The sequence below is a fragment of the Nerophis ophidion genome, linkage group LG15 (genome assembly GCF_033978795.1).
Source record: "Nerophis ophidion isolate RoL-2023_Sa linkage group LG15, RoL_Noph_v1.0, whole genome shotgun sequence".
NCBI classification, from domain to species: domain Eukaryota; kingdom Metazoa; phylum Chordata; class Actinopteri; order Syngnathiformes; family Syngnathidae; genus Nerophis; species Nerophis ophidion.
Genome location: NC_084625.1, coordinates 37,829,179 through 37,854,273, shown reverse-complemented (window position 1 = coordinate 37,854,273; position 25,095 = coordinate 37,829,179). Strand labels below are relative to the sequence as shown.

At 40.0% G+C, this 25,095-nt stretch overlaps 1 protein-coding gene across 3 annotated transcripts in view; it reads left to right on the top strand.

The window, feature by feature from the left end:
* LOC133569640 (ankyrin repeat and SAM domain-containing protein 6-like) overlaps positions 1–25,095 on the top strand; it is a 44,086-nt gene that overhangs the window by 2,805 nt on the left and 16,186 nt on the right. For 2 of the 3 annotated variants that reach the window (XM_061922124.1, XM_061922122.1), the window contains exons 2-12: positions 37–249; positions 321–501; positions 562–712; positions 6,863–6,907; positions 6,980–7,184; positions 9,976–10,082; positions 17,213–17,358; positions 20,611–20,848; positions 21,072–21,121; positions 21,844–22,038; positions 22,119–22,281. In XM_061922124.1, coding sequence (XP_061778108.1) covers positions 37–249; positions 321–501; positions 562–712; positions 6,863–6,907; positions 6,980–7,184; positions 9,976–10,082; positions 17,213–17,358; positions 20,611–20,848; positions 21,072–21,121; positions 21,844–22,038; positions 22,119–22,281 — 1,694 coding nt within the window. Of the gene's footprint in view, positions 1–36; positions 250–320; positions 502–561; positions 713–6,862; positions 6,908–6,979; positions 7,185–9,975; positions 10,083–17,212; positions 17,359–20,610; positions 20,849–21,071; positions 21,122–21,843; positions 22,039–22,118; positions 22,282–25,095 lie in introns of those variants that run through there. The other variant, XM_061922125.1, reaches the window with a different exon arrangement.

Below are 25,095 nucleotides of genomic sequence, written 5' to 3'. Positions count from 1 at the left end.
AAATGTTTAATAGTAATGATATTTTCATTATTACAGGTTTGGTCACTTGGCTGTTTCCCACATCCTGTTAGAAAACGGTGCAGACATGAATGGCCGTAACAGGCTGGGTGCGAGTGTCCTGACAATGGCCGCACGTGGAGGACACACTCACGTAGCCAAGCTCCTGCTAGAAAATGGCGCCTATGTGGACGACTACGATCATCTGTCCGCTGCTGCTGAGGTTGTGTCCAACAGGAACAACAACAACAGGTTGTAGTAATGAGGGCTGCTTGTCACGCTCAGAAGGACATTTGGACATTCTGTGTTTATTTTGTCCACAGTGCAGCTTTTGAAGGCTGCGCTGGTGTGAGGGACTTCATGGACATCACAGCCCTGATGGCGGCGTCTCAGCACGGCCAAGAGTCAACAGTGCGTCTGCTGCTGGACTGGGGATCTGACGTCACCTTCGCCCAGAAGACCACCTGCTGGGGTCCACTCATGGCGGCCACACTCAGCGGCAAGGTAGATATTTTATTATATTACATATCGCAATGAAAATGGCTAATAGAGATGCTCTGAAAGGTGGCGGTGGTGCAGCAGCTGGTGGAACGTGGCGCCGACCCAGACCGAGTCAACGTGTTGTCAAAGACGCCGTTTGAACTCGCCATGCAGCTGAAACACACAAACATCAAAGCATACTTGGATTCCATCACTACCGTCAGACCGAAGACTGGTAGGACTTCTCATGAAATTCTTTTTATCATGACATTACATTAATATGATTTTAAGGCGATATTACATTAGATGATGTTCTAAATATGATTTTAATGTGACATTCTCGGAGATGTTGTTCAAAATATGATGCACATGAATATGACATGACAGTAGATGATGTTGCAAAAATTGACAGACTTTAATTAGCGCTGTCAAACGATTACAAAAGTTAATTGTGATTAATCGGGTTGTTCATATTTACCTCAAAATTAATCACTGATTTTTTCATCAATAATAAGTGAACCTTGACGGATAAGTTTCAAGTTTTTCTTGCCATGATTGGACAATTTGTTTAAGTGAAATGTTTTTAAACATGCTTTTGTGAACACAATTTTAGAATAGTATAGAATAGAATAGAACAGATCTTTATTGCCATTGTACATTGTACAACAACATTGCAAGCAAACTCATTTAGTGCAAATTCCATAATGACACAAAAAACATAAGAACATGGTACTAAAATAAATAGATAAAAATAGTACATAAAATATCAAGCGCACAGCTCACATGCACATTCTTTTTTATGCCTTGTGTTCAGCGACATTATTGCTCTCGGGTAGAAAGTGTTCTTAAATCTGTTTGTCCGGCATTTTATTGTCCTGTATCTCTTGCCCGAGGGCAGCAGTTACAAAAGTTTATGTCGGGTGTGAGATGGATCCCTTATGATGTTTTGGGCCTTTTTGAGGCACCTGGCACTGTACAGTTCATCTAGGGAGGGGAGAGAGCAGCCAGTTATCTTCATGGCAGTTTTTATGACCCTCTGAAGTGCTTTTCTCTCTACCACCATGCAGCTGGCATACCATACAGTACATACATGCAGTATGTATGTATGTATGTATGTTACACACTCTCTATTGAGCAGCGATAGAAAGACACAAGCAGTTTTTGTGACAGGTTGTTCTTTCTGAGGAGTCTCAGAAAGTAAAATCTCTGCTGTGCCTTTTTGATGGGCACTGAGGTGTTTGCACTTCACGACAGATCTTACTCGATCTGGATGCCCAGGAACCTGAAGTTAGAGACCCTCTCCACATAGTCCCTGTTTATGTACAGTGGTTGAATACTTTCCGTTTTTTTCTGTTTTTTTCAATCTCCTTTGTATAGCACTTGTATTCAGAGGAGAGGCGCTTCTTTTCCATGATTATAAACCAGTTTTACACATTAATAACACAAAATGTAGATTCTTACAATCATGCTTTGATTGATCAGCCTTTTATCCCCACTCAAACAAGGTTTTTGGTGGTCTGAAACTATTTTTTTTTAAAACTGGCTTCAGAGTACCCAAAAAACAATTCCGCCACGATGTGAGACTCACTAATGATAGGACACTATGGAGACATATTTATTTCTTAACCAAAAACAAAAACGAAAAACAAACGATGCTGTGCGGACATGCCCTTAGGTCCACTAAAAGTTATCTTAGTTTGTTTGTAGGAAGATAAAGCATGGACTCTTTGTGTGTGTGCGTGCGTGCGTGTGTGCGTGTGTGTGTGTGTGTGTGTGTGTGTGTGTGTGTGTCTCATCCTTGCAGGTAACGCTAATTTGTTAACACAAAACCTCTTTCATGTCTTTGTGTAGCGGTAGTCATGCAGCTCAACTTGTTATACAACTGTGAGATGTCTCTGCGTGTGTGGGTTCTTTGTGGCTGTTGGAAGGATGGGACCTGAATTTAAGGGCTCAACAAGTCTTTTTATTTTGCTTTTTGTTGGGTTTTCTCCGAGCTCTCTCGCTCGCATGGACTCGCCTCTCTGCTGTCTACTGTCTCTCTCCCCCTCATGGCCTCGGACGCTGCTAATAAAGGAGTCAGGTGATTAGATAACCCGCTTCAACTGGGAAATTCACTCACCTGTCAGCTTCTTCGTAGCCGGCTCCTGCACATGCCCTTTCCGCAGGACACGTGCCGAACACGCTCCTCCACATGCGATCGCCGCTGCTTTGTCTATTTGCGGGCGCACCTGCCCTCCTCCGAAGTGGTACCCCGGATACTGTACTTCCCTCCGGCCAACCGCGCACTTAGCCGAGTTGGCGGTGAACCCTGCCTGGTTAAGAGACTCGAGTACTGCTCCCACCCGCCACATGTGTTCCGTGTGCCGTGATTCGTACGTGCCGTCTGCGCAGGGCTGTTACCGTTCACTCGGCCATCCTCGGGGTCACCTGCTGCCGCCGCGCTTCCCGATGCACTGCCAGTTGGTTCTCAGCCAGCGTCACTGCCACTGTCAGGTCGCGTGGGCGTTGATATCTGACCCACGCAGATGTCTATATAGGAATGGCCTCAAGGAATTGCTCCATCAGAATGAGCTCCAGCATGGGGTTGTCTCTTGTCCTAAACTCTTAATTTTCTTCATAAATGATATATGTAATTAGAGATGTCCGATAATGGCTTTTTTGTCGATATCCGATATTCCGATATTGTCCAATTCTTAATTACCAATACCGATATATATATATATATATATATATATATATATATATATATATATATATATGTATATATATATATATATATATATATATATATATATATATAAAATAGTATGCCTGTTTTTGTTGTGAGGCCCGGCTGGATGCATTAAACAATGTAACAAGGTTTTCCAAAATAAATCAACTCAAGTTATGGAAAAAAATCCCTACATGGCACTGCTATAGTTATTATTGAAGTCACAAAGTGCATTATTTTTTTATTAACCAGCCTCAAAACAGCATCTTGGAATTTGGGACAAGCTTTCCCTGAGAGAGCACGAGGGGGTTGGGGGCGAGGGGAGGGTAGGCTGTAGCGGGGGTGTAAATTGTAACGTCCCGGAAGAGTTAGTGGGGTTAGAGGGGTTCTGGGTATTTGTTCTGTTGGGTTTATGTTGTTTTACGGTGCGAATGTTCTCCCGAAATGTGTTTGTCATTCTTGTTTGGTGTGGGTTCACAGTGTGGCGCATATTTGTATCTGTGTTAATGGCCTACTGAAATGAGATTTTGTAATTTAAACGGGGATAGCAGGTCCATTCTATGTGTCATACTTGATCATTTCGCGATGTTGCCATATTTTTGCTGAAAGGATTTAGTACAGAACTTTTGGCCCTAAGAAAAATGCCCTGCCTCTACTGGAAGTCGCAGAGGATGACGTCACCCGTGTGATGGCTCCTCACATATTCACATTGTTTTTAATGAGAGTCTCCAACAAAAAGTGCTATTCGGACCGAGAAAACAACAATTTTCCCATTAATTTGAGCGAGGAAGAAAGATTCGTGTTTGAGGATATTGATAGCGACGGACTGAAAAAAAACCAAAACAAAAAAATCAAACGCTATTGCATTGGGACAGATTCCGATGTTTTAGACACATTTACAAGGTTAATTCTGGGAAATCCCTTATTTTTCTATTGTGTTGCTAGTGTTTTAGTGAGTTAAATAGTACCTGATAGCCGGAAGAGTGTCTCCACGGGTGTCTTGACGCGCAGTGTCTCAGGGGGGTCGACGCAGCTATGGACGGCACAAGCTCAGCCTTTCTCCGGTAAGAACTGACTTTGTAACAACAATTTTCTCACCGAAAACTGCTGGTTGACATTTGGTAGGATCCATGTTCGCTTGACCGCGCTCTGATCCATAGGAAAGTTTCACCTCCAGGAATTTTAAACAAGGAATCACCATGTGTTTGTATGGCTAAAGCTTCCCAACTCCATCTTTCTACTGTGACTTCTCCAATATCAATTGAACAAATTGCAAAAGATTCAGCAACACAGATGTCCAAAATACTGTGTAATTATGCCGTTAAAGCAGACAACTTTTAGCTGTGTGTGTGTGCAGCGCTCATACTTCCTAAAAACCAGAGAAGTCTTGCGTACATGTCATCATTACACGAAGTTTCGAAGACGAAACTCCCGGGAAATTTAAAATTGCAATTTAGTAAACTAAAAACGCCGTATTGGCATGTGTTGCAATGTTAATATTTCATAATTGATATATAAACTATCAAACTGTGTGGTGGGTAGTAGTGGGTTTCAGTAGGCCTTTAAAGTTGTTTATACGGCCACCCTCAGTGTGACCTGTATGACTGTTGATCAAGTATGCCTTGCATTCACTTGTGTGTGTGAAAAGCCGTCTCTATTATGTGACTGGGCCGGCACACAAAGGCAGTGCCTTTTAAGGTTTATTGGCGCTCTGTACTTCTCCCTACGTCCGTGTTCGCAATGGCATTTTAAAAAGTCATACATTTTACTTTTTGAAACCGATACCGATAATTTCTGATATTACATTTTAAAGCATTTATCGGCCGATAATATCGGGAGTCCAATATTATCGGACATCTGTATATGTAATGTATCAAACCTTCGACAATATGTTTTATTTGCAAATGACACACATTTATTTTGTCAAGGGAAAAATCTACAGGAGCCTCTGAAGACAATGGAAAGAGAACTGAACAAACTCAAGACATGGTTCGGTGTAAACAAATTATCCTTGAATCTAAGTAAGACAAAACTCATATTTGGCAACGGAAAAATGTATGATAAAGTCACATTAAGGATAAATAACATCACCATTGAAAGCGTGGATGAGTTTAGATTTCTCGGAGTGCAAATTGATCATAAATTAAATTGGAAATCTCACATTAACCTTGTAAAGAGGAAAATGTCCAAAACTATTGCCATAATAAATATATCTAAACGAAGTCTGAACCAAAACACATTACACTCACTATATTGTTCCTTTATAGCCCCATACATGTCATACTGTGTGGAGGTTTGTGGAAACACTTATAAAACTATTGTTAATCAAATTTTTATCCTGCAGAAAATAGTCGTAATAATAATTTTAACAGCAGAGTACCGGGAGCCTACCAACGCTCTATTTATAAATCTTCCATCCATCCATCCATTTTCTACCGCTTATTCCCTTTCGGGGTCGCGGGGGGCGCTGGCGCCTATCTCAGCTACAATCGGGCGGAAGGCGGGGTACACCCTGGACAAGTCGCCACCTCATCGCAGGGCCAACACAGATAGACAGCACCCTAAAATTATTTGACATAGTTGATCTTCAAACATTACTGATTGTGTTCAAAGCTCACAACAATCTACTTCTACAATGTGTTTGGAAGTTGTTTGTGACCAAAGACACTGTATATGAACTTAGAAATGCAGATATGTTTCAAACAACATGGGCAAGAACTAACTCCAGAGAACATTGTGTATTTGTGAAAGGGGTAAACCTGTGGAAATGCTGCAAAAAGGAATTGAGGATGTGCAATTAAATCCATGTATTTAAAATATTGTTGAAAAATTAGACTATAAATAAGTACAGAGATGTGCTGTGAGTAGTAATAAGTACGACCAATAGATGTAGAACATGATAGTATCATGTTTATAAGCGCTTTGAGTACCTTGAAGGTAGAAAAGCGCTATACAAGTACAACCCATTTATATACCTATACCTATGTATGTATATATATGTATATGTGTATATATATATATATATATATATATATATATATATATATATATGTATATGTGTGTGTGTGTGTGTGTATATATATATATATATATACACACACACACACAATACTTATTTACTTTACTATATTATGGATCGCGATATGGGAAGAAAGAAATGGAAGGCAAAGGCAGGAAGGGGAAGGAATAATAAAAATTAAAAAAGAAAGAAAAACAAGTGTATGTACAATTGTGCATTTGAACAGTTGTATGTGGTATATGCAGATATATATATATATATATATATATATATATATATATATATATATATATATATTTATATATATATATTGGTAAATGCATGTACTTACATGCTTAACAATTTATGTGATCAAGTATTATGATTTTGACAGAGACTCCCGAGTCCTTTCTTGTGTTTCTTTATCTCAAGATCATTTTTTTTATTTTTCTCTGTTTAACATGTACGAAGTGAATGTGGAAAGGATAGGCATAATAAACTTTTAGCTTCAGCCTGTACCTTTTTGATCAGGAAATGTGGACTGATACTTTTGTCTGCTGTTTGTCTGCTGTGCACTAGAGGTGTGCGGTTTGCATGAATTGATCACCAATACAAACCATTGAATTGATTTATGTTAAAATGATCAACCAGCAGATTTCTTGAATGTTTGTTGACAGATGACGAGAGAAGAAGACCAGACGTGTTCAGTGCCCTCAAACTGGGTACGTTGGAAAAGCACATTGCAGGTTGTTAAAGATGAAACAATAACACATTTATTGTTAATTCGGGATCAGGCAACTCCCAGCTGGTCAAAGAAATCTTAGAGGAAGACCCCACACAAGTGAATTCATCCAATCAGGAGGGAGCGTCGCCTTTGATGATTGCGGCAGTGAGCGGCCAGTTAGAAGTTGTGCAGCTGATGGTGGACAAGAAAGCTGACGTGGACAAACAAGATGGCGTTCATGGCTGGACGGCTTTGATGCAGGCCACATATCATGGGTATGTTTGTGCACGTACTGTTTTATGCATTATTGTTTATTCCATAAAAATATTAATATTATACATGTTAACACAGAAAGTGAACTCACATACATATTTTCCTGAAAATCAACACAGCACTTTGTTAGTTAAATTGACAAAATAATTGTATTGAAAAACTATTTTCAGAAAAATAGAACTCTTTTATGCAAAACAGAAATGTCCACTGAAGAGTACGCTTGCTCTGATCTTTTTTGTGACATGAATCAGGCATGAACGTACACGCTCAGAAGTATTTATTCGTTCATCATTTTTACAATCACACAACTCACCTGACAAATGCTGTAGAAAGAAGCGGACTGAAGTCAGTACACTGGAACCTGTTTATGTCAGTCCCGTTTATGTTGACAACCCGCTTCTGTCGACAGCTCGTCTATGTGGACCAACTCATCAAGTCCTTGTCCACCTTCTTAGTATTATTTTTATTAGAAACATTGTTTAAGTTTATACACATGGTGGACCGCTTGTGTCAACATAAAATGTGAGCGTCAAAAAGGTCATTTCTATCCATCCATCCATCCATCCATCCATCCATCCATCCATTTTATACCGCTTGTCCCTTTTGGGGTCGGGGGGTGCCTGAGCCTATCTCGGCTGCATTCAAAATTCCATGTATGTTACCATGTATAGTATTGTTGATATTATTACTATATTGTTATGGCAGAAAAATAACTATATCTATTTGTAAAAGTAATTACATAATATTAAAACATGCACACATTCAGTTCTTGTTCAGCTTTAGAATAAAAGCATAGCAGTATTTAGTATTAGATTTTTAGAATATTAGACACAGGAAAAAGTATTGTCCTCCATTCACATAACCAAATTGATGTTAGATAAAAGTGTAAGAAGAAGCTCAAGAATCAAAATAATAATTTGCACAAAGAAAAGCAGGTCAACAAACTACAGTCGATTCAATAATCATGTATTATCCCACATTCTTTATTCACGTCTCTGGACAAGTCACAAGTAAATGTACAAGTTTGGCTAGTTTCACTTTCTATTATGGTTATGTTGACAAGTGCTTACAGTCAAGCTGAAATGATGAAAATTACTCTTATTCTAGGAGTAAGTTTTTTTTCTTTTGCAATGACTCAGGCGTCTCCCAGAAATGCACCAGAAGAATCAATGTGATAAAAAACAATTTCTCAGCTTTTATTTACATTTGCCTAAATAACCAAAATATGCTATGGGTAAGAATAATTTATATAAAGTGCTCATGTTGACATGAGTCACCCATTCTGGGGGTTGAACTGCTTCTACTGTACATCACAGCTGATTATAGCAATATTATATATGAGGGGCGGCATGGCATAGAGGGTAGAGCGGCCGTGCCAGAATCCTGAGGGTTGCAGGTTCGCTCCCCGCCTATTGACATCCAAGTCGCTGCCGTTGTGTCCTTGGGCAGGACACTTCACCCTTGCCCCCGGTGCCGCTCACAATGGTGAATGAATGATGAATGAATGATATGTGGTGGTCGGTAGCTTACCACCACCAGGTGTGAATGAATGATGGGTTCCCACTTCTCTGTGAGCGCTTTGAGTATCTAATAATAGAAAAGCACGATATAAATCCAATCCATTATTGTTATTATTATTATTATTATTATTCTATTGCGATCCCCATCCCAAAAACATGTACATCTAAAGAACTTATTGATTTTAGACCAGTTGCATTAACGTAATTAATCTTGAAAATCTTTGAGAAAATTGTTAAAGGCCTGGTCATGCCTTCTATAGAGGGACTTAATCCACTACAATTTGCTTATCAAGCAGGGAAAGGTGTAGATGATGCAAAGCTTTTTATACTTAACAACCTCTACAAACACTTAGAGAAGCCACAAGCTCATGCCAGGCTCTTATTTGCTGATTTTTCTCCAGCATTTAATACAATGCAGTCACATCTCCTAATAGAGAGCCTTGTGTCTAAATTAGAATTGTCTCACTAGCTTGTATTATGGATATTTTAACTGGCAGAGAGCAAAGAGTCTCTGTAAACAGCTGTCTCTCTAACTCTGTAACCATCTCCACGGGTTCACCCCAAGGATGTGTCCTTTCACCCTTAATTTTTATTATGTTTACTGATGAATGTAGGAGTAGGCAGGAAGACCACTATCTGATTAAATTCTCTGATGACACGGCACTGCTGTTCCTCCACTATGGTTCACAATCAAAACATGAGAGGGCCTAACGGATTTGATCTCCTAGTGGGAATGGAACTTTTTGGATTTAAATGTATCTAAAACCAAATAATTAAGTATTTATTTTAGACGTATGAAGGAAATTTTTACAAAGTACATCATACATAACAAACGAGTTGACATTATTTCATCATATATATACTCGGGGACCTTTTTTGACAACCAGCTCAAGTTGTGAACACAGATTTTATAGTAAAGCAAGCACAACAGAATCCATTTTCTCTGAACATTAAATTATTTTTGTCTGTCAGGCCTTTTGTACTCAGTTGTTTTTATTGAGAATGTTATGAGTTTTTCTTTTATTTGTTGGTTTCACTGTCTTTCAGTTAAAGACCGAAACAGCCTGACCAGTATTGTTAAATCTTGCTCTAAGATTACCGGAGTAAAACTAAGGGACTTAAACTTCTTCTGCAACCAGCAAATCCCCCGAAAAGCAAAGAGCATTTTAGCCTTCCCGAGCTATTTCCTTGCGGAGGAATTCCCTCTGTTGCCTTCAAGGCGACGTTATGCCCTTCCATTGTGTGAAACAAATCACTTTTTTGTTTATTTCAGAAATAAAGATGTTGTCAAGTACCTACTGAGTCAGGGGGCTGATGTCAATCTTCGGGCAAAGAATGGATACACAGCATTTGATTTGGTTATGCTGCTCAATGATCCAGGTACTGACTTACATTGTCATAATTTCTGTACTGCTTGTCCTCATTAGGGCCACGGGTCATCTGGATCCCAACTAACTTTGGTCAAGACTGTGACCAAGCACATATTTAAAAACACTCACATTCATACTTACGCACAATTTACACTATTTAATTCACATAACATAATATGCATGTTTTTATTATACATTTAACATAACATATTTTTTTACACTATTCCAGTGATTCTCAGACTGTGGTGCGCCAAAGAATCAATTAAGTAGATATTCAAACATTGTTGCTGTTCAAACTGTGTGTAATGTTGCATTGGTCAAAACTATCAAATATGTGGCATGATTTTATTACACTATACTTTTAAGATGAATGCATGTTTTAATATACATTCAACATGTATTTTTTTTCATACACTGTTACTATTACATATGTTTTTCTTCCACTATACTATTAACATACCGTAATATGTTTTTATCATACTATACAATTAACTATTGCTTTAACTATTGTATTGCTTTATTCCACTATACTATTAACAAAACATATGTTTTTCTTCCACTGTACAATTGACATAATGTTTTTATCATACTGTAGAATTTAACATAATATGCATGTTGTAAGGTTGCATATGCGTAGGCCAGCGAGTGTGTGTCCTCACATGGTCCCACCTTAATACCCGTCTCTCCCCATCAACCCTCCTGTCTGCCACTGTCACTGAATCCAAATGTACAAATTCCTCAAGAATGTGGAACATCTTTGGCAAATGGATATTCTCCCATATGTCAGCAAGGAAACCAATAAGATCTCAGCATTTTACAATCTCTGAACTTATACCGGTTGAGGGTGTCCATCGCTAAGCTACTCCTCTGCAAAGTCGCCAACCAGCCACTTGCTATGTACACCTCCAGATGCCGTAATTCCAAACTTATGCGGCATTGAACGCAAATGGCTGTGAACCTGCAACCTCTGACTGTAATTAACAAACTTATTAAGACAGACAGAATATGTTGCTAAGAATTCTACAGCGGTTGCAGCAAATGTTACAGAGTCATAGTACATATCGAATGGTGCACCGTGATAGAAAGGACAGCGTGGTTGTCAGCTCTTCTTGCTTCTATGACCAGTATCTGAATGGGCCAACATTAAGCCCTACCATGATTGCGGTGCTGCTGTGGTTCCGACGCTATGTTATGGCCAAAAGTGGGGATATCAAGCAATGTTCCACCAGATGTGCTTACTGGCCCGCGACAAACCATCCCTCCAATTCTTATGGCGGAACGTGTAGAAGGCATCTGAAGCACCGATTTTTGAGTGGCAGATGTTATCCTAATAAAAAGAACCTACAGCCCCTGTTGTCAGGGACCATGAGACACCGGACTCTCTCCTCATACAAGTTGCGCGCTCCTATATGGACAATTGCTTCCGCAGTGTTAGTAGGGTTGAAGATGCCAAGGTTCTGATTGACAATCTGAATGTACTTTTCTAAACAAGGGAGGCTTTGAGCTCTGGTAGTGGGTTTGCAACATGCCAGAATTTGTGGCACACCTACATCCTGAAGCAACGTCAACTAATAGTCAACTGGGATTATCCAAGGTAAAGGATAACGAACCCAGCCATGGACTATGCTGTGTTTGCTTAAAGTTCATATAATCATGCTACTGAATCTTCAGTTCCTACATTCAGAAATGTCTACTTTGTTGTTGTCAAATTCTACAACCCGATGGGATTCATTGTGCCATTTCCACTTGTTCATGTGGAAGTCCAACATTGACTGGGATGACCTAATCCAGCCTGCAGATCTCCTTTAAAAATGGTTGCACTGGGTAAAGGAGCGTTCCGCTCCACAACACCTCAAGTAGAGATTGATTCTCAATTCGGTACTTTTATAGGCACCCACCAAATTCAATCGATATTGATTCACATAAAGTCAAAAGGTGCCATATTCTGATACCTTTGTTTGCTTTTGGTTGCACTGCTCTGCTGAATAGTCGTTACCAGTTTCTTATGCCATTTAGGTGTTGTTTTTAAGAGTTTTTTCAGTGTACTCTTTTAGAGTGTGTTGTGCGACTGAAATACGTTTGTGTTGTCAGGGACAATGAGACACCAGACTCTGCTCATGCAAGTTGCGCTCTCCTTCTATGTTGACAATTGCTTCCACAGTGTGAGTTGAATAATCAATTTTACAATCTTGAATCAGCTTGACTTTTGGACGAAAACTGCTATACACCGAATGCTAGAGAAGGAAATGTAGGAGCAAAGTTTGTTTTTTGAGTACAGGAAATCAAACTTGATGATGTTCAAAGAAACACGGCTCCATAAAGATATTTTGTGGACTCTATGTGAGTTGGAGACATTTTTTTCATCAAAGTAGCGCTGCCAAGAACAGTGAAGGGAAGTGGTCTATCTGTGAATGTCAGTTTATATGGCCGATATAGAACTGCATGTCACTGAGTACCTTCTACCTCCCAAGAGAGCTTTAGAAACATTTAGTATGTGCTGTGATTTACCTTCCTAAAATTGCAAATACATATACATATATTTAACCACTATACAACAGTTATTTTCAGCTCATTCTTAAACGGCTTCCTCCCACCTCCAAAAACATGCACCTGGGGATAGGTTGATTGGCAACACTAATTTGGCCTTATTGTGTGAATGTGAGTGTGAATGTTGTCTGTCTATCTGTGTTGGCCCTGCGATGAGGTGGCGACTTGTCCAGGGTGTACTCCGCCTTCCGCCCGAATGCAGCTGAGATAGGCTCCAGCACCGCCCGCGACCCCAAAAGGGACAAGCGGTAGAAAATGGATGGATGGATGGATGTTAAATGCCAAATAAAAAAATTATGTCAATGTTAATAAAGAAATGTATATTTAATAACACATGAATACACACAACAGTAACAAAAACTGGTACTGTAGGACATTGGTATCGATTCCCAGGTCTGGGAATCAGTACTGTATAGGTTGAAATGTGAATGGTACTCATCTGTAACATCAAGTTATTTTGTTCCTTTTTGCCTTCTATCGGTGTTACTGTCAACACAACTAGAAGTCACGTCTTTTGCAATGCCTCTCACCATTGATCAGTATCCTTAATGCAAATGGTGGATGATAATGAGTCCATGACTGTGCTGTTCTGGATTATTCGTTTCAAAGGGTTCGTGGACTCATCCTGCAGAAAATAATCAATGAACAAAGGTCCAACATTTATTTTACCTGTCAGAGACTTAATGTCCCGCTATGCCTTCATCTGAGCGGGAACCGGATCCCAAAGAGCTAAGGAAATTTGCCTTCCTGGGAACTGTTGTGCACCAACTATTTGTCCACATAACTTCCTAAGCCCTGTTAAGTGTTCCACTTGGAAGAAGCTTCTTCAGGAGACAGCTCACTCCTTTTACTTGGCGGCTGATGCCAGTAATCCATCCCCACATTCAGTTGCTTACTTCCTATGAGCAGAAAATCTTACAAACTTTTGTATAATGCAAGAGTTGTTTGCCTGAGGAGTTAAACGCTCTCAAACATTGATGTTCTCTGTGTTCATACGGTCGCGTTACATCACTTTCAGCAGAATATGAAGAAGCCAAAAGACTGCTCAGAGTGGGTGAAAGGTTGTGGCATGCAGAAGGATCAGATTTAGATATAATCCATGTTACCATCTTGCATCAGCTTGTCATAAAATACCCTAAAGAGTTACTGCTCCACCGTGAACCGTAAAGAGTTTTCACTGAATTCCGATGCAAATTTTGGATTGTAGGAGGCAGGGAAAGCCGACAGCTTGGATGTTTTCAATATGGCTAATTATCCAACTGCTCGACTTCAACCCAATAACCCACCTTTCTGTTCAACCAGAGTTGATTGTTTTAGACCTCTCCCAGTAAGAATCAGGAGCCTCACCGAGAAAAGATGGGGTCTTAATTACAAACCCCGTTTCCATATGAGTTGGGAAATTGTGTTAGATGTAACTATAAACGGAATACAATGATTTGCAAATCATTTTCAACCCATATTCAATTGAATGCACAACAAAGACAAGATATTTGATGTTCAAACTCATAAACTTTATTTTTTTTATGCAAATAATAATTAACTTCGAATTTCATGGCTGCAACACGTGCCAAAGTAATTGGGAAAGGACATGTTCACCACTGTGTTACATCACCTTTTCTTTTAACAACACTCAATAAACATATGGGAACTGAGGAAACTAATTGTTGAAGCTTTGAAAGTAGAATTCTTTCCCATTCTTTTTTTATGTAGAGCTTCAGTCGTTCAACAGTCCGGGCTCTCCGCTGACGTATTTTACACTTCATAATGCGTCAAACATTTTCGATGGGAGACAGGTCTGGACTGCAGGCGGGCCAGGAAAGTACCCACAATCCTTTTTTACGAAGCCACGCTGTTGTAACACTTGTCTTGCTGAAATAAGTCCGTAATAACCTTGCTTGGATGACGACATATGTTGCTCCAAAACCTGTATGGACCTTTCAGCATTAATGGTGCCTTCACAGATGTGTAAGTTACCCATTCCTTGGGCTCTAATACAACCCCTTACCATCACAGATGCTGGCTTTTGAACTTTGCGCCTATAACAATCCGGATGGTTATTTTCCTCTTAGTTCTGGAGGACACCACGTCCTCTGTTTCCAAATATGATTTGAAATCTGTACTTGTCAGACCACAGAACACCTTTCCACTTTGCATCAGTCCATCACAGGTGGGCTCGGGCCCAGCCAAGCCGGCGGCGTTTCAGGATATTGTTGATAAATGGGTTCAGGTTAGCATAGTAGAGTTTTAACTTGCACTTACAGATGCAGCGACCAACTGTAGTTACTGACAGTGGTTTTACAAAGTGTTCCTGAGCCCACGTGGTGATATCCTTTACACACTGATGTCGGTTTTTGATGCAGTACTGCTTGAGGGATCAAAATTCCGTAATATCATTGCTTACGTGCAGTGATTTCTCCAGATTCTCTGAACGTTTTGATGATTTTACGGACCGTAGATGGTAAAATCCCTAAATTCCTTGCAATAGCTCGTTGAGAAATGTTGTTCTAAACTGTTCAAAAATTTGCTTACAAAGTGGTGACCCTCGCCCCATCCTTGTTTGTGAATTACTTAGCATTTCATGGAAGCTGCTTTTATACCCAATCATGGAACCCAAGCGTTCCCAATTAGCCAGCACACCTGTGGGATGTTCCATATAAGTGTTTGATGAGCATTCCTCAACGTTATCAGTATTTATTGCCACCTTTCCCAACTTCTTTGTCACATGTTGCTGGCATCAAATTCTAAAGTTAATGATTATTTTCACAAAAAGAAAATGTTTATCAGTTGGAACATCAAATACAGTATGTTGTCTTTGTTGCATATTGAACTGAATATGGGTTGAAAATTATTTGCAAATCAATTTATTCCTTTTATATTTACATCTAACACAATTTCCCAACTCATATGGAAACGGGGTTTGTACAACTACATGACAACTCGTACGGTGTATGTGCAACTACTGGAGAACCTTGAGGCAGGTGCCTTCCTGCTATCACTTAGTACATGTCCATGCACTAAATTTTTCCGATTTCTCAGATTGTTTGGCTCTAATTAAGCCTCCTACAGCCCATGGAAACACCTTATAGCAGGGGTGCCCATTACGTCGATCGCGATCGACTGGTCGATCTCGGAGGGTGTGTCAGTCGATCTCAAGCCAGGCATTAAAAAATATACATAAAAATGAGCAATCATCAATCATACCAAGACTTCACTTTCGTCAGTTGTTTGACATTCTCGGCACCCGAGGATCTTGTGAGATGACGCTGGCTGCTGCAAGCTCATATTTAAGAAAAAAATCACTAACTGGGCGGACGCAGAGAAACACATTTTATTTCTAGAGACTCCGTACCTACTGTCAAAACTCTAAAGACCGACTGCACAGTTCCTGTCTTCACCATAAAAGCCCTGTTTCATCCTGCCTGTGCTAACAAAATAAGAGTCTCAGAAAGCTAGCGTGCACAAGCTAGCAAGCTACGGAGTTTGATGCCAATGTATTTCTCCCTCGCCCTCAGCGACAGCTTTCTCACTTGCTTGCCCACCCGCACTCTCACTGACGTCACTCACCTGCTGCCAGACATTAAAGGGCCACACACATATGCTACTCTCATAACAAAGTGTTTAAAAACGAGTATGCAAGTTGGACAAATGAGATGCCAAATCCAACCACTTTCATGTGGTATTGGACAGAAAGGAGTACTTTTTTTTTCCTCCATTTGAAAATGCGGACGTTATCAGCACCACTGTCTAATTCCAATCAATGCAAGTCATCAGAATCAAATACACCAACTTATATTCTTGTCTTCATGAAAGAAAGGAATCTATGTGTGTTAAACATGCTTGTATTATCATTAAACACCATTAACTTGTTAACAAAAATGTCTCTTTCATAAATAAATAAATATAAATTATAAATAGGAATGAGGTAGATCTCCCCGACTTGGTCAATTGAAAAGTAGCTCGCCTGCAGAAAAAGTGTGAGCGCCCCTGCCTTATAGTGTACAGGAGGCACGTGGCGTATGACCAATAGTCTCATTTAAGAGTGTGCATGGACAAATGGAATGTAAAATGTTTTTTTTTTTTAAATCAGACTAATTTCCTGTATGGAACCTTAGTGAGTGAGAAGATTTACCTAGTGATGTGAAAACCCCTTTGAACTCCTAATGGACAATGTTACAATCCATCCATCCATTTCCTAGCGCTTGTCCCTTTTGGGGTCGCGGGGGGTGCTAGAGCCTATCTCAGCTGGATTTGGGCAGGAGGCAGGGTACACCCTGGACTAGTCGCCACCTCATCCCATCTTTGTTAATGAAGAATGCAAGCTATGTGCCGTAGTTGCTTCAATGGTACCTCAGTTGAAAGAGCAACTTGTGGAGCACCAGGTCTCATTCTGATTCGATCCTCCCAACGTGCTGCACTTTTAGGTGAGCGTGGGAGAGGGAAGTTAAATCTTTCAAGATAGCACTCAACGTTCTCTTGCCTCCGTCAGGCCTTGATCCTTCAACATAAAGTCAACAAAATGTGTGGGTTATTCATTCGTCTGTGTTGTTGTTGTAAATTTACTGAATATTTGTCATCTTCTGTGTTTGTTGGCAGACACAGAGTTGGTGCGTCTGTTAGCGTCAGTGTGTATGCAAGTGGACAAGGACAGGTCCAAACAACGTGGCAGGACAACTCATTCTAAAAGCAGACCTTCTCTCAACAACACTCCTGTTCTGCCTGATGACAAAGGAGGCCTGAAGGTACTTTTTTTTTTTTACTCCAATTTAGTTTCTGTTTGGTTTCAAAGTATAGGATCTGATTTATTGTTGGCTTCCTTACACTCATTACCATAGGCGCTGATCTACATTTCTGCCCGTGGGTGCTCAGTGTGTGTGTATAAAAAAAAATGGACGTTCAGCAAAGTTAATATCCCATATGATTTGTGGCTTTATTATTTCGTAAAACGGACCAAACGCAACACAAAATTAACTACAAAAAGTCAGATTTGTCAAAACTTAAAGAATGGGCTTCACAGTGGCGGAGCGGTTAGTGCGTCTGCCTCACAATACGATGGTCCTGAGTAGTCTGGGGTTCAATCCCGGGCTTGGGATCTTTCTGTGTGGAGTTTTCTCCCTGTGAATGCGTGGGTTCTCTCCGGGTACTCCGGCTTCCTCCCACTTCCAAAGACATGCACCTGGGGATAGGTTGATTGGCAACACTAAAAATTGGCCCTAGTGTGTGAATGTGAGTGTGAATGTGTTGGCCCTGCGATGAGGTGGCAACTTGTCCATGGTGTACCCCGCCTTCCGCCCGATTGTAGCTGACATAGGCACCGGCGCCCCCCGCAACCCCAAAGGGAGTAAGCGGTAGAAAATGGATGGATGGTTTTTAAAGATTGAAAGTTGCTCAGCATTGTCCGTGGGTGCTTGGGCCCCGAAGAACCCATGGGATCGGCGCCTATTTTCATTACCCTTTCAGTATTCGAGGGGACTGTTGCCCTATTACTTTCTGAAGTCAACTTGTCCTGCTTCTCACACTGTCTTGTTGACTTACAACAACCTGAAAAGTAACTACACTCACAAAGTCTATGACATTGTTATTGAAGTGAGTCACAAAACAATGCAGGTGATTTTTTTCAGATGTTTTATAACTTTGCATTAATCAACTAATAAATAAATCTGTCTTTCCACAAATTGAAACTGAAACTACAAGTAATTTGATTATTTTAATTGAATTCTTATACATCTTTTACTGCTCCAAGTAAAAAGACAGCAATACCAAGGTTATAGTTTTAACAAGCATCTTTAACATGATTGTCATGATTAGCTTTTGTGATGGCGGTTGTTGCTGCTGCTGCTTGGTCATAAATACCACAGTACCTGTTAAACTGTTGAAAAAAAAGGACAGCAGCACTGTCACCAGCCTGCTTGGGCCAGTTTCCAGTGTTTACGGGCCACTTGGTGTGGTATAAGTGCCACCTAGCAAACTAACACGTTATTTTTGCATTAAATGTCAGTCACCACTGCAATCCTGTGGTTTGTTTTTAAACTCGAAGTCAGTGACAGCTGCTTAAAACCTCAGCTAAATGTGCTGTTATGTGACTCCAAAAGTGGGCGATTTTCTCTTAAAGAAGAAATATTGTCAATATAGCGAGATCTTTCGGCTCATTATACCAATATCACATCAATTGTGATATTTGTGCATCGTTTCATTGAACGAATGAAACACCTTTGCAAAGATACATTTCAGAAACGAGACTCAGCCTTTAAATTTATTTACATTTAATTACATTTAGTTGCTTCAGTGTTGACCAGCAGTGTTAAGTTTCAACAATATATAGCTATATCCAGATACAGTTGTATCTGGTAGTATTTAGTTATGTTTTCTTGATGTTAAACATTGCACCAAACACAAGAACACACAAATCATTCCATGTAGAAGTTTCCGGAAATAAAGTTTTCACATGTAAGTATATGGAGATTATAATGTTATCGTAATAATTATTGTAATATTTAATAGTTTATTTTAAAATTATACAAACATTGACAAAGTGCTCACTGAAAACGCAACCCTGTTGATTCGACCAGAGTGAATTATCTTAACTTTTTTTTACAGTTATGATGGATCATCTCACCAGAAAAAGTGACAATATCTTTAAACCAAAAATATCTATTGGAGATATTTACACAGTTTATGTATACAACATTTTCACTTTGCTTTCCCTTGATTTCTATCTACAATATTTTTGTTGACTTCTTTGTTCTCAAATCCAAGGTGATAACAACCATACTTTGTGCAACCCAGCAATATTACTGATGATTGTATTATGTAATAGTTATATTATAATGATTAATTTAGCAGTAAAACTAAAGTCTTCTTGCCCTCAGTGCCAGGTCATTTCTTAACGAAGAGGTTGAAAGTAAAATAAGATTTTCCTCAAAATATTTGGCATCTGAGGTGATAATATATGAACAATATACAAATCAAGCAGCAATTTTTGTGAAATACAAATTTGGTATCACTGACCCTGTTTGTAACAAATTCAATAATTAATTGAGGGTTGGACTCTGCCACAGCTGCCTCTTATCACCAATTCTGTTCATAACTTTTATGGACAAAATTTCTAGGCACAATCAGGGCATTGAGGAGATTCAGTTTGGTGGCTCTCAATGAATTGGTTCACAGCTGAATGTAAAACGACTCGGATGACAACCAGCATTTCCAAGTCCGAATTCATGGTTCATGTCCAGAAAAGGGTGGAGTTTAATATCCGGTTTGGGATGGAGATCTTGGCCCAAATGGAGGAGTTCATGTACATCCGAGTTTTATTCACGAGTGAGGGAAGAGTGGATCGTGAGATTGACAGGCGGATTGGTGCGGCGTCTTCAAAATCGATCCCTCATGGTGTAGAGGTAGTTGAACTCTCAATTAACAGGTCGATCGAGGTGAGTATAGGAACGTTCCTATACTCACCTACGGCCATGTGATTTGGGTTGTGACCGAAACGACACAATCATGAGTACAAGCGGCCGAAATGAGTTTCCTCCATCGGGTGGGGAAACCCTATCTCTATGGGGTCTACCTTAGAGATAGGTTGAGAAGCTTTGTTATTCAGGAGGAGCTTGGAGTAAAAATTAGGTGGTTCGGGCATCTGATCAAGACTCAGGATGCCCCCCAAATGGCTACCTGGGCAGGTATTTAGGCCACGCCTGACTGGTAGGAGGCCATGGAAAAGACCCAGGACACGTTGGGGGGACTATGCCTCCAAGCTGGCTAGGAATTCCTCGGAATGGGCCGAGGGAAGTCTGGGCTTTTCTGCCTAAGTTGCTGCCCCTGCAACCTGACATCGGATAAGCGGAAGAAGATGAATGAATGGATAGATAATTATCATTTAACGACGTCGACTCATTTGTTCTAGAACATAGAATAATGATGTTATATATTTCATTACTATATACTAAATGTAAAATGTTTTATTGAACACACCCACAATACTAACATATCTCTTCCAGTCTTGGTGGAGTCGAATGTCAAACCGCTTTCGACGACTCAAGCTGACTCACACTCTGAGACACGGCCTTCTGTCCAATCGCCTTGCTCCATTTCCGGATGACTCACTGACATCATTGGACGCCACCATGAAGGCTGACATCAAACCTGCCGCTTCGTCTAACACGCATGTGCAGTCCTCCGGTTCTCATGGAGGAAGTGACATCAGCACCGCATGGGCGGTCAAGAGCAAAGACACAGGTGAGCAGTAGTAATAGTACTAGTAGCACTAGTAATAGTAGTGGTAGTTGTAGTTGTAATGATACTATTAATGGTAGTAGCAGTAGTAGTGATAGTAGTAATAGTAGTGGTAGTAGTAGTTATTTTAGTAGAAAAAGAGTAATATTAGTAGTAGTAGGAGCCGTGGGGATAGAAACACAAATAGTACAATTGCATGGTATAATAAATATGTTTTCTTCTGCAGGTTTGTGCAGGACTTCATCAGAAAAGGAGGACATGCTAATCACTACAATGGTAATAATATTATGTGCTTTAAGAGAATACATAACAGTTATTTTTTTAATAGTTTAATATTGTATTAATATTGATAGCATTTGGGTATAGTTGACTAGAAACTTAATTCGTAGATTTGGGGAGTGCTTCTCAATTATATTCTGTCATGACCTCCCTGGAGGACACAATCTACTATTAAGAAGGTGATAATATATTTATGTGTACCATCATTTGTACTTACTACTCTTACTGGGTAGAAGTAAGTATACTAGAACACGTGTTGATTACAATATTGCTGTTAGTATGTGTAGTGCAATAATAAATTACAATAAATATATGTATTTTTCACAGAGTCCTGGGTTGCTAGTTGGGCTCGTTTTCTTTGAGCTGCTTGATAGTTTCTGTGATGAGATCTTGCATCACTGAGCGTCTCATTTAAGCATTTAAGGTGCTGATGTTGAAGTAGGATACTAATGCTGATGCTAGTGGTTCCTCACCATCCCTTCGGTCATTTTCCAATGACGGATGCGTTTATGTGTTAGGACAAACAAGCCTATTTGTGGCGATCCAGACCATGAGAAAGCATGTGATGAAATCCTACAAATGTGATTTTTAAATTGTAAAGAGACTTTGTAACATATCAATGCAATCCAAGGTTGTAAAAGTTTCCTTCTGAGTTTGGCAGCGAGCAAAATCCTGTATGCTCTCTCTCTCAATGTTTCTGTTGTGCTTTTCTCCACTAGCTTCGAAGTGATGCCCCGCTTACTCGACTACCTAATGACAAGCTGAAGGCAGTGATCCCCCCCTTCCTGCCCCCATCTAACTTTGAACCATGGAACTCTGATCGCTCACGTCGCCTCAACGATGGAAAGAGTGAGGCTCCCCGGCTGCCGATGCCTCCTCAGAGGAAGCTGAACAGCAGTGGAAACTCCGATATCGTGAGTGTTTGCATATTAATACAGACATGAAGTTTATTTGCTTATCCTTTTTTTGTTGTTCTATTTCTAAACTATTGAAGACGTCCATCAGTCGAGTGGTGAGCAGGTCCATGAAGTTCCCCAGCATTCCCAAAGGGCCCTCCTCCTCTTCTCCTTCTAGTTCTGGTCACTATCACTCCCCTCACTCCTCTGGGGGCTCCAATGGAGTAGCAGGACTCAACAGGGACTCACACAACCGCTCAGGTTCACACTCTTACAGTCCTATCCAACAGACACCTGGCACCCTTTATATCCAAGAGCCAAACATTATTCTTACTTTAGAGTACAGTAAAAGGACTCTGGTAAAATATTTAGTTAGTCTTTTGAGAAAAAACTGTGCGTGTGTGTGTGCGCGTGTGTGGGTGTGTATAAGTGTGTTTGTGCATGTGCTTGTGTGCCTGTGTGTGTGTGTGTGTGTGTGTGTGTGTGTGTGAGTATGAGTTTGAGAGCGAGCGATATAGACAATACTACAACATGTATTACAAAACATGCACATTTTACACTCATGACACAACACTCATGTTAGCATATGCGAGCATCTTTGACTTGCTACAATAGATTTTCTCAAGTTGGAAGTAGAATTTTTGCAATGTGAACATTTCTACTGACAAAGATGATATAAATGTATAAATGTTATTTTTCATAGTTTGTAAGTAAACATTGGAGAGTATGATATCATGTCCCTTTTTACAGTGTGTAGTTTGAGTGTGGTTATGTGATTGCTATGCTGCTTTTGATAGGTGAAATGGAGTCAAACTACACTAGTACATACGCTAGATTGGTGACACAAAGTCAAGTCTTTGTAATGGCCAAATGAATATGAGTCATGACAAAATTACCCTCTAAGCCAGGGGTGTCAAACTCATTGTAGATCGGGGGCCACATGTAGCAAAAACAACGGCCAAGTGGGCCGGACTGGTAAAATCACGGCACGATAACTTAAAAATAAAGACAACTTCAGATTGTTTTCTTTGTTTAAAAATAAAACAAGTACATTCTGCAAATGTACAAATAATAATGTTGTTGTTTTTTTACACTTACATGTTGCGGATAGAATTATTCTATATTTATTTGTCGTTATTTATACTTTCTGAATAAATGATGTGATCATGTTCATCATGGTGTTAATTTTCAATGTTATCATGATAGAAAAATAATATCAAAATCAAATTACAAGATTATATTGATGTAGTTTGCTCATTTTCCTTGTCTGGTGCTCTAACATGTTTATTTTATTTTTTTTTACATATGTAGAGTGTCCGCCCTGAGATCGGTAGGTTGTGAGTTCAAATCCCGGCCGAGTCATACCAAAGACTATAAAAAAATGGGACCCATTACATTTTAGCATCATCTACAACAGGGGTCGGCAACCCGCGGCTACGGAGCCGCATGCGGTTCTTTGATCACTCTGATGTGGCTCAGCTACATACTTGCCGACGCCCCCATTTTTCCTGGAGGTTTACGGATTTCAGTGCCTCTCCCAGAAATCTCCCGGGATAACATTCTCAGATTTTCCCCCGGATAACAATATTGAGGGTGTGCCGTGATGGCAATGCCTTACACGTCCTCTCGTTTATGTCGTCACGTCCGCTATTATACTATGCTATCTGAGTGCCGGCCGGTCACATTTAGTGTGCGGCTGCTGGCACCAAGCGTAAGTGACTGCAAGGCATACTTGTTCAACAGCCATACAGTTTACACTGAGGGTTGTGATATAAACAATTTTAACACTTTTACTAATATACGCCACACTGTGAACCCACACTAAACAAGAATGACAAACACATTTCGGGAGAACATCAGCACTGTACCACAATATATACACAACAGAAGAAATACCAAGAATCACATGCATCCCTAACTCTTCCGGGCTACATTATACACCCCCCCACCCCCTCAGTGTGTCGGTTGAGGTGGGCGGCATTGTTGTGTTTATATCACAACCCTCAGTGTAACCTGTATGACTGTTGACCAAGTATGCCTTGCAGTCTCTCATGTGTGGCTGCAGAAGCCACATACAACATGTGAATGGGCTGGTAAGCTGTATGTTACTGTTGTAGAGGGCGCCAAACGCATTGCCTTTATACCACATCCTTATCATTGTTGTTAAGGTGAAAACCAGTAAACATTAGAAAGAATAGTTGCTCTGGAATTCGGAAGTCTCCCGATAAAATTGGGATGGTTGGCAAATGTGATGTTGTCAAGCGGCATTCAAATAAAACCCACGGACAGCACTATTATTAAATATTCATAATAAGGTGCGGGCCGTGTGTGAGACCCCTGGTTTATACATAGCACAAAGCGAAAGAAAACTTCGTACGCTGTGTTATTTCATTTTAAATTTCAAAAGAATTTTGTGGCTCCCATTGTTTTCTTTATTTTGTGAAGCGGGCCAAAATGGCTCTTTGAGTGGTAAAGGTTGCCGACCTCTGATCTACAAAGATACAAAGAATTGCTATTGGACACAGTGAGGAGAGCAGTTTCTTTCATTCAAAAATGTCGGCTCATTTTTATACTTAGCCAACTCATCCCGCTGGCCTGACGTTTGACACCCCTGCTCTAAGCCAAATGAATACATCTTTGCAAGTAATCAATAATCAATAGATTATAATGAAATATAATGATGATATAGGCTCCAGCTCCCCAAGACCCTGCAACGGACAAGCGGTAGTAAATGGGTTAATGGATGGATAATAAATTTATGCGGTCAGAATGGAACTTAAAGTAATGAAATAAAAGTAGCGTATCTCCTAAACAAAAATGCTCAATCAAAAGTAAAAAGTATGTTGTGTTAAAACTATGTTGACAAGTACAACATATCCAAAAAGTAACTTAATTAAATTCAATTGACTCAATGTAGTGCATTGCTATACACCTCTGTCAACAGCTGTCTTTGATCAAGTCATCAGGTTCTAGTCCACTGTTTATCTTAATAAAAGGTGTCCACTTATGTTGATGTCGAAATATATGGTCTACTACTTATGTTGAAATAAAATGTGAGCGTCAAAGAGGTAATTT